Consider the following 10,204-nt stretch of genomic DNA (forward strand, 5'->3'; position numbering starts at 1 on the left):
CTAATACCTGTTGATCCAGACTAATACCTGTTGTGTGTTGAGCTGTTTGATAACAGGATGTAGAGTCTCTTCTGTCTTCCTGCTGTTCCAACCAAAACGACTCTCACAGAACGTAGGCTGAGGGTTGAGGAAAACTGGTCCCAAAGACGACACAGAACATCCCACACACACACAGAGACACACACACACACACACACACAGACACACACATACACACACAGAGACACACACACACACACACAGAGACACACACACACACACACTGATACACACAGAGACACACAGAGACACACACACACACCACACAAACACACACAAACACACACACTCTCCTAGAGGATATTCCTTGAGGAGGTCGAGGTGTGGGCGGCCCCAGCTAAAGGAGCTTTCTGATAGGTCGACGCTGGGCTGCAGGTAGGCAGTTGCCACGGCAGGGTTGGGGAAGCCCGGCCGCAGCTGAAGCCCTCTCAGTTTCCTCTTGACCTTGGAGTCACGGGGTCAGAGGTCAGACGTTGCTGCTGCTGGGCCAAGGACCACCACTCACTGGAAGGGTAAACGGAGACAGAAAGCACAGACAGACCGAGTCAAGCAAAACAGCTGTGTCTCTGTGATCTCTGAGGGAATTGAACCCACAACCATAGCTAAAGTCACACTGGCCAACTGAGTCACACAGGACCACTCATTCACTATTCATCACCACACAATACCCTGAACCCACCCAGAACACTAGACACCAACCCCCCACCAGACCACCAGACACCAACCCCCACCAGACCACTAGACACCAACCACCCCACCCAGACCACTAGACACCAACCCCCCACCACCAGACCACTAGACACCAACCCCCCACCACCAGACCACTAGACACCAACCCCCCCCACCACCACCCAGACCACCAGACACCAACCCCCCACCAGACCACTAGACACCAACCACCCCACCCAGACCACTAGACACACCCCCCACCACCAGACCACTAGACACCAACCCCCACCACCACCAGACCACTAGACACCAACCCCCCACCACCAGACCACTAGACACCAACCCCCCCACCACCACCAGACCACCAGACACCAACCCCAGACACCAGACACCAACCCCCCACCAGACACCAACCCCCCCACCACCAGACCACAGACACCAACCCCCCACCACCAGACCACCAGACACCAACCCCCCACCAGACCACCAGACACCAACCCCCCACCAGACACCACCACCCCCAGTCACCCCCGGTCCTGACCTGAACATGCTGACTGGTTCCGTGCCAGGTCCAGGGAACTCGTTGAGTATCTCCATGCCCGTCACATAGCCCACCCCGGGACTCCCTCCGTATAGTCACTACCCAGCAGGTAGGCCAGGTTAATCAGCTTGGTACGGTCCACGCCTGGGGAGGGTTAGGGTTAGAGAGAGTAGTCTAGTGGTGTGGGTGGGGGGTGGTTGGTGTCTAGTGGTTTGGGTGGGTGGGGGGTGGTTGGTGTCTTGTGGTTTGGGTGGGTGGGGGGTTGGCGTCTAGTGGTTTGGGTGGGGGTGGGGGGTTGGCGTCTAGTGGTTTGGGTGGGGTTGGTCTCTAGTGGTTTGAGTGGGGGGTTGGTGTCTAGTGGTTTGGGGGATTGGTGTTTAGTGGTTTGGGTGGGGGGTTGGTGTTTAGTGGTTTTGGGTGGGGGGTTGGTGTCTAGTGGTTTGGGGGGCTTGGCGTCTAGTGGTTTGGGTGGGGGTTGGCGTCTAGTGGTTTGGGTGGGGGGGCTTGGTGTCTAGTGGTTTGGGTGGGTGGGTTGGGGGGTTGGCGTCTAGTGGTTTGGGTGGGGGGTTGGCGTCTAGTGGTTTGGGTGGGGGGTTGGGTGTCTAGTGGTTTGGGTGGGGGGTTGGCGTCTAGTGGTTTGGGTGGGGGGTAGGTAGTGTTCTAACCAGTTGGTTCTGTAGGTCTACGTACTGCTAGGGTTCTACGTACCTAGTTGGTTCTGTAGGTCTACGTACTGCTAGGGTTCTACGTACCCAGTTGGTTCTGTAGGTCTACGTACTGCTAGGGTTCTACGTACCCGGTTGGTTCTGTAGGTCTACGTACTGCTAGGGTTCTACTGACCCAGTTGGTTCTGTAGGTCTACGTACCCAGTTGGTTCTGTAGGTCTACGTACTGCTAGGGTTCTACTGACCCAGTTGGTTCTGTAGGTCTACGTACCCAGTTGGTTCTGTAGGTCTACGTACCCAATTGGTTCTGTAGGTCTACGTACCCAGTTGGTTCTGTAGGTCTACGTACCCAGTTGGTTCTGTAGGTCTACGTACCCAGTTGGTTCTGTAGATCTACGTACTGGTAGTATTCTAGGTATTTGTTCTGGCTGAAGAAGTTCTTGTAGACGTGTCTTCCTCCGAACAGCCATACGTCGCTGTCATCGGTGATTGTCCCGTGGGTCTGGTCGGTCCGGTCCAGGGCTGCACACTGGGCCTCGGCCTCACCGGGAGCCACCAGGAAGGGTACGCCAAACAACCTCAGCAGCTCCTGACGGACAAGACACACGGAACATTAGACCCGGTAAGGGGACGACGACCGGGGGGCTTTCTAAAATAGAGTTGTATTATTTACCAGAAAACACAGAGCCCAGAGTTGATTATTAATCTTTTTATAACATGGCTATAATTTAACACATTTGCAGCTAAACATGTGTTCAACATTCACTGAAGTCGTTAGCATGTTTACTAGATAGCTACAGTAGTTGCTGTGGTAATAGTTTAGCTAACCAAACTATCAGTCCTAGCTTGTTTAGCTAACCAAACTATCAGTCCTAGCTAGTTTAGCTAACCAAACTATCAGTCCTAGCTAGTTTAGCTAACCAAACTAGCAGTTCTAGCTAGTTTAGCTAACCAAACTATCAGTCCTAGCTTGTTTGGCTAACCAAACTATCAGTCCTAGCTTGTTTGGCTAACCAAACTATCAGTCCTAGCTTGTTTGGCTAACCAAACTATCAGTCTAGTTTGTTTGGCTAACCAAACTATCCGTCCTAGCTTGTTTGGCTAACCAAACTATCAGTCCTAGCTTGTTTGGCTAACCAAACTATCAGTCTAGCTTGTTTGGCTAACCAAACTATCAGTCCTAGCTAGTTTAGCTAACCAAACTATCAGTCCTAGCTAGTTTAGCTAACCAAACTATCAGTCCTAGCTTGTTTGGCTAACCAAACTATCAGTCCTATAGCTTGTTTAGCTAACCAAACTATCAGTCCTAGCTAGTTTAGCTAACCAAACTATCAGTCCTAGCTAGTTTAGCTAACCAAACTATCAGTCCTAGCTAGTTTAGCTAACCAAACTATCAGTCCTAGCTAGTTTAGCTAACCAAACTATCAGTCCTAGCTAGTTTAGCTAACCAAACTATCAGTCCTAGCTAGTTTAGCTAACCAAACTATCAGTCCTAGCTAGTTTAGCTAACTAAACTATCAGTCCTAGCTTGTTTAGCTAACCAAACTATCAGTCCTATAGCTTGCTATTATGAAAATCTAAATCAACAACGCCAATAAATGTTTTCAATTTGACTTTTGCTTTCAAAAGCAGCTCAAAACATAGAGCATGTAAGAATGAACTGTAGCCACTGAATTCTACCGTCACATGGAAATAATGCCCTTTCAAGCCAATCAGAAACATGTATTCAACAAGGCCCTGCTATAAACAGATAGTAGAATATGGTCAGAGTCAGGGGCAGGGCAAGAGTCGGGGGCAGGGGAAGTGTCAGGGGCAGGGGAAGGGTCGGGGGCAGGGGAAGGGTCGGGGGCAGGGGAAGGGTCGGGGGCAGGGGAAGAGTCGGGGGCAGGGGAAGAGTCAGGGGGCAGGGAAAGAATCCAGGGAAGAGTCGGGGGCAGGGGAAGGGTCAGGGGCTGGGGAAGAGTCGGGGGCAGGGAAAGAGTCAGGGGCAGGGGAAGAGTCCAGGGAAGAGTCAGGGGCAGGGGAAGGGTCAGGGGCAGGGGAAGGGTCAGGGGCAGAGTCCAGGGAAGAGTCAGGGGCAGGGGAAGAGTCCAGGGGCAGGGGAAGGGTCCAGGGAAGAGTCAGGGGAAGAGTCAGGGGTAGGGGAAGAGCCCAGGGAAGGGGAAGAGTCAGGGGCAGGGGAAGAGTCAGGGGCAGAGTCCAGGGAAAGTGTCAGGGGCAGGGGAAGAGTCAGGGGCGGGGGAAGAGTCAGGGGCAGGGGAAGAGTCCGGGGAAGGGGCAGGGGAAGAGTCCGGGGAAGCGTCAGGGGCAGAGTCAGGGGCAGGGGAAGAGTCAGGGGCGGGGAAGAGTCAGGGGCGGGGGAAGAGTCAGGGGCAGGGGAAGAGTCCGGGGAAGGGGAAGAGGAAGAGTCCGGGGAAGCGTCAGGGGCAGAGTCAGGGGCAGGGGAAGAGTCCGGGGAAGAGTCAGGGGTAGGGGAAGAGCCCAGGGAAGGGGAAGAGTCAGGGGCAGGGGAAGAGTCAGGGGCAGGGGAAGAGTCAGGGGCAGAGTCCAGAGAAAGTGTCAGGGGCAGGGTCCAGTGAAGAGTCAGGGGCAGAGTCAGGGTCCAGGGAAGAGTCAGGGGCAGGGGAAGGGTCCAGGGATGAGCCAGGGGCAGGGGAAGAGTCAGGGGCAGGGGAAGAGTCAGGGGCAGGGGAAGAGTCAGGGGCAGGGGAAGAGTCAGGGGCGGGGGAAGAGTCAGGGGCAGGGTCCAGGGAAGAGTCAGGGGCAGGGTCCAGGGAAGTATCAGGGGCAGGGAAAGGGTCCAGGGATGAGTCGGGCAGGGGAAGGGTCAGGGGCAGGGGAAAAGTCAGGGGCAGGGTCAGGGGAAGAGTCGGGGCAGGGGAAGTGTCAGGGGCAGGGGAAGGGTCAGGGGAAGAGTCGGGGCAGGGGAAGGGGAAGAGTCCAGGGAAGAGTCAGGGGCAGGGGAAGAGTCAGGGAAGAGTCAGGGGCAGGGGAAGAGTCCGGGGAAGAGTCAGGGGCAGGGGAAGAGTCAGGGGCAGAGTCAGGGGCAGGGGAAGTGTCCGGGGAAGTGTCAGGGGCACGGGAAGAGTAAGGGCCAGGGGAAGAGTCAGGGGCAGGGGAAGAGTCCGGGGAAGAGTCAGGGGCAGGGGAAGTGTCCGGGGAAGTGTCAGGGGCACGGGAAGAGTAAGGGCCAGGGGAAGAGTCAGGGGCAGGGGAAGAGTCCAGGGGCAGAGTCAGGGGCAGGGGAAGTGTCCGGGGAAGTGTCAGGGGCACGGGGTAAGGGCCAGGGGAAGAGTCAGGGGCAGGGGAAGAGTCCGGGGAAGAGTCAGGGGCAGGGGAAGTGTCCGGGGAAGTGTCAGGGGCACGGGAAGAGTAAGGGCCAGGGAAGAGTCAGGGGCAGGGGAAGAGTCCAGGGGCAGGGGAAGGGTCCAGGGGCAGGGTCCAGGGAAGAGTCAGGGGCAGGGGAAGCGTCAGGGGCAGGGGAAGAGTCCAGGGGCAGGGGAAGGGTCCAGGGTCCAGGGAAGAGTCAGGGGCAGGGGAAGCGTCAGGGGCAGGGGAAGAGTCAGGGAAGAGTCAGGAGCAGGGGAAGAGTCCGGGGCAGGGTCCGGAGAAGAGTCAGGGGCAGGGGAAGTGTCAGGGGCAGAGTCAGGGGCAGGGGAAGAGTCAGGGGCAGGGTCAGAGTCAGGGTCCGGAGAAGAGTCAGGGGCAGGGGAAGTGTCAGGGGCAGAGTCAGGGGCAGGGGAAGAGTCAGGGGCAGGGTCAGAGTCAGGGGCAGGGGAAGAGTCAGGGGCAGGGTCAGAGTCAGGGGCAGGGGCAGAGTCAGGGGCAGGGGCAGAGTCAGGGGCAGGGTCAGAGTCAGGGGGCAGGGGAAGTGTCAGGGGCAGAGTCAGGGGCAGGGTCAGAGTCAGGGGCAGGGTCAGAGTCAGGGGCAGGGTCAGAGTCAGGGGCAGGGGTCAGAGTCAGGGGCAGGGGTCAGAGTCAGGGGCAGGGTCAGAGTCAGGGTCAGAGTCAGGGGCAGGGTCAGAGTCAGGGGCAGGGGAAGCGTCAGGGGCAGGGGAAGAGTCCAGGGAAGAGTCAGGAGCAGGGGAAGAGTCCGGGGCAGGGGAAGAGTCCAGGGAAGAGTCAGGGGCAGGGGAAGCGTCAGGGGCAGGGGAAGAGTCCAGGGAAGAGTCAGGGGCAGGGGAAGCGTCAGGGGCAGGGGAAGAGTCCAGGGAAGAGTCAGGAGCAGGGGAAGAGTCAGGGAAGAGTCAGGAGCAGGGGAAGAGTCCGGGGCAGGGTCCGGAGAAGAGTCAGGGGCAGGGGAAGTGTCAGGGGCAGAGTCAGGGGCAGGGGAAGAGTCAGGGGCAGGGTCAGAGTCAGGGTCCGGAGAAGAGTCAGGGGCAGGGGAAGTGTCAGGGGCAGAGTCAGGGGCAGGGTCAGAGTCAGGGGCAGGGGAAGAGTCAGGGGCAGGGTCAGAGTCAGGGGCAGGGGAAGTGTCAGGGGCAGGGGCAGAGTCAGGGGCAGGGTCAGAGTCAGGGGCAGGGGAAGTGTCAGGGGCAGAGTCAGGGTCAGAGTCAGGGGCAGGGTCAGAGTCAGGGGCAGGGTCAGAGTCAGGGGCAGGGGTCAGAGTCAGGGGCAGGGGTCAGAGTCAGGGGCAGGGTCAGAGTCAGGGGCAGGGTCAGAGTCAGGGGCAGGGTCAGAGTCAGGGGCAGGGTCAGAGTCAGGGGCAGGGTCAGAGTCAGGGGCAGGGGAAGAGTCAGGGGTCAGAGTCAGGGGAAGAGTCAGGGGCAGGGGTCAGGTGCAGGGTCAGAGTCAGGGGCAGGGTCAGAGTCAGGGGCAGGGGCAGGGTCAGAGTCAGGGGCAGGGTCAGAGTCAGGGGTCAGGGGTCAGGTGCTGGCCACATCCATCAGATAGTGTTTAAACAGGCACATGATACACAGACAATCACACCCACTATGAACCCTGTTGGAGCAGGACGGAAAACAAACACACTAAAAACCCCTTTATCAGACTGACTAAATGTGTGTGTTGACTGTCTCCTTTATCAGACTGACTAAATGTGTGTGTTGACTGTCTCCTTTATCAGACTGACTAAATGTGTGTGTTGACTGTGTCCTTTATCAGACTGACTAAATGTGTGTGTTGACTGTCTCCTTTATCAGACTGACTAAATGTGTGTGTTGACTGTCTCCTTTATCAGACTGACTAAATGTGTGTGTTGACTGTGTCCTTTATCAGACTGACTAAATGTGTGTGTTGACTGTCTCCTTTATCAGACTGACTAAATGTGTGTGTTGACTGTGTCCTTTATCAGACTGACTAAATGTGTGTGTTGACTGTCTCCTTTATCAGACTGACTAAATGTGTGTGTGACTGTCTCCTTTATCAGACTGACTAAATGTGTGTGTTGACTGTCTCCTTTATCAGACTGACTAAATGTGTGTGTTGACTGTGTCCTTTATCAGACTGACTAAATGTGTGTGTTGACTGTCTCCTTTATCAGACTGACTAAATGTGTGTGTTGACTGTCTCCTTTATCAGACTGACTAAATGTGTGTGTTGACTGTCTCCTTTATCAGACTGACTAAATGTGTGTGTTGACTGTCCTTTATCAGACTGACTAAATGTGTGTGTTGACTGTCTCCTTTATCAGACTGACTAAATGTGTGTGTTGACTGTCTCCTTTATCAGACTGACTAAATGTGTGTGTTGACTGTCTCCTTTATCAGACTGACTAAATGTGTGTGTTGACTGTGTCCTTTATCAGACTGACTAAATGTGTGTGTTGACTGTGTCCTTTATCAGACTGACTAAATGTGTGTGTTGACTGTCTCCTTTATCAGACTGACTAAATGTGTGTGTTGACTGTCTCCTTTATCAGACTGACTAAATGTGTGTGTTGCCTGTCTCCTTTATCAGACTGACTAAATGTGTGTGTTGACTGTGTCCTTTATCAGACTGACTAAATGTGTGTGTTGACTGTCTCCTTTATCAGACTGACTAAATCCTTTGTGACTGACTTGACTGTGTCCTTTATCAGACTGACTAAATGTGTGTGTTGACTGTCTCCTTTATCAGACTGACTAAATGTGTGTGTTGACTGTCTCCTTTATCAGACTGACTAAATGTGTGTGTTGACTGTCTCCTTTATCAGACTGACTAAATGTGTGTGTTGACTGTGTCCTTTATCAGACTGACTAAATGTGTGTGTTGACTGTCTCCTTTATCAGACTGACTAAATGTGTGTGTTGACTGTCTCCTTTATCAGACTGACTAAATGTGTGTTGACTGTCTCCTTTATCAGACTGACTAAATGTGTGTGTTGACTGTCCTTTATCAGACTGACTAAATGTGTGTGTTGACTGTCTCCTTTATCAGACTGACTAAATGTGTGTGTTGACTGTCTCCTTTATCAGACTGACTAAATGTGTGTGTTGACTGTCTCCTTTATCAGACTGACTAAATGTGTGTGTTGACTGTCTCCTTTATCAGACTGACTAAATGTGTGTGTTGACTGTGTCCTTTATCAGACTGACTAAATGTGTGTTGACTGTCTCCTTTATCAGACTGACTAAATGTGTGTGTTGACTGTGTCCTTTATCAGACTGACTAAATGTGTGTGTTGACCGTCTCCTTTATCAGACTGACTAAATGTGTGTTGACTGTCCTTTATCAGACTGACTAAATGTGTGTGTTGCCTGTCTCCTTTATCAGACTGACTAAATGTGTGTGTTGACTGTGTCCTTTATCAGACTGACTAAATGTGTGTTGACTGTCTCCTTTATCAGGCTGACTAAATGTGTGTTGACCGTCTCCCCTACCTGGCTCTCCAGACACATCTGTCCGGTAACCGTGGCAGCGATGCGTTCCTGCTGCTGCTTCTGTTCCCTCAGCCTGGACTGCTGCTCTCCAAGACTGCTCTCTAGCGCCACCAGCTCATCCTGGTGGACAATATAGGTACTGCATCAGCCCAGTTCCACTACTGTACACAGTAACAGCTCCTCCTGATGGACAACACAGGTACTGCATCAACCCAGTTCCACTACTGTACACAGTAACTACAGGAAATCACAGGTACTGCAGCCTCAAATCTGTACTGTACAAACAGCTCCCCCTACAGGACAACACAGGTACAGCATCCTCAAATCTCTACTGTACAAAAAGCTCCAACAACACATCTCAACCACACACAGAGAAACAGACATTTTCCTGTCTATTTCCTGGTCATCTCCATCCCCATGCTCTGTCTTTTCACCACTACATGTAAGCAGTACTTATCTTACCACGTTGATGTCTTCCCACTCGTTGGGTAGAGGAACAGACGCTGGGGCAGGAGGATCTGGGCTGGGCTCTGTGGGAGGCTGGGGCTCCTCGTCCTCCTCCCTCTCTTCCAAAGGGATAGCTCTGCTACTTAAAGCCTCCTCCTCTTCCTCCTTCTTGGCCACGTCTTCCTGTGCCTTAGCTGGAGTACCGCCTCCAACCTCTATCAGCGAATCATCTGTCTCCTCCTCCTTTAGCTCCTCCCCCTCAGACACGTCAATGAAGCTCCCTGAATCACTGTCCTCCTCACTGTGCTCCTTGCCTTCCTCCATCTTCACAATCTGTCCATTCCTCTCCTCCCCGGTGTTCTGTCCATTCCTCTCCTCCCCGGTGTTCTGTCCATTCCTCTCCTCCCCGGTGTTCTGTCCATTCCTCTCCTCCCCGGTGTTCTGTCCATTCCTCTCCTCCCCGGTGTTCTGTCCATTCCTCTCCTCCCCGGTGTTCTGTCCATTCCTCTCCTCCCCGGTGTTCTGTCCATTCCTGTCCATTCCTCTCCCCCGGTGTTCTGTCCATTCCTCTCCTCCCCGGTGTTCTGTCCATTCCTCTCCTCCCCGGTGTTCTGTCCATTCCTCTCCTCCCCGGTGTTCTGTCCATTCCTCTCCTCCTGCGATGAAGGTAAAGGCCCAGTCACTAGGCTGCTCCTCCCAGTCTCCTCCTCTCTGTTTAGACCAAGGCCTGATGGGGGAATAACACAGAGAGCCTGACCCAAACTGTCCCCCTGACCCACTGCAGAGTGGAAAGCTCTGTTCCTGTTGTCAATGGCTTGCTCCAACTCCTCTCTGTTCCTCCTCAGAATCTCCTCCTCCTTGCTCCTCCTGGTGACGGTTTCCTCCTCCATGCTGAGGAGCACCCTGTCCGCAGGAGGAATGGGGAGGCGAAGGGGGAGAGGCGACTGTTGCTCATCCCCCTTCTCCACCCCAAGCATGTCCTCTTTGGTCAGAGTTGTCCACAGGGGCGTATCCTTCCCTTCAGTCTCCTCCTCTGAGCTGCT

At 54.1% G+C, this 10,204-nt stretch overlaps 1 protein-coding gene across 1 annotated transcript; it reads right to left on the reverse strand.

The window, feature by feature from the left end:
• Positions 1-491: 491 nt before the first annotated feature.
• LOC121843931 (DNA excision repair protein ERCC-5-like) lies at positions 492-9,701 on the reverse strand. The gene is made up of 4 exons (XM_042313818.1): positions 9,177-9,701; positions 8,715-8,834; positions 2,290-2,503; positions 492-543 (listed from the first exon to the last, which is right to left on the reverse strand). Exons 1-4 carry the CDS (start codon positions 9,699-9,701, stop codon positions 506-508), a joined length of 897 nt encoding a protein of 298 aa, XP_042169752.1. The 3' UTR covers positions 492-505.
• Positions 9,702-10,204: the final 503 nt, after the last annotated feature.

This window comes from Oncorhynchus tshawytscha, unplaced genomic scaffold (assembly GCF_018296145.1).
Source record: "Oncorhynchus tshawytscha isolate Ot180627B unplaced genomic scaffold, Otsh_v2.0 Un_contig_837_pilon_pilon, whole genome shotgun sequence".
In the NCBI taxonomy this organism is placed as follows: Eukaryota; Metazoa; Chordata; class Actinopteri; order Salmoniformes; family Salmonidae; genus Oncorhynchus; species Oncorhynchus tshawytscha.

Bases quoted from the DNA above. Each gene is read 5' to 3' on its own strand.
- LOC121843931 (XM_042313818.1), bottom strand. From the start codon at position 9,701: ATGGACAGGAATGGACAGAACACCGGGGAGGAGAGGAATGGACAGAAC. The intron at 8,835-9,176 runs GTAAGATAAGTA...ATTGTCCACCAG, and splicing joins AGTGGGAAGACATCAACGTG to GATGAGCTGGTGGCGCTAGA. The intron at 544-2,289 runs GTACGTAGACCT...TTACCCTTCCAG, and splicing joins AGATCTACAGAACCAACTGG to TGAGTGGTGGTCCTTGGCCC.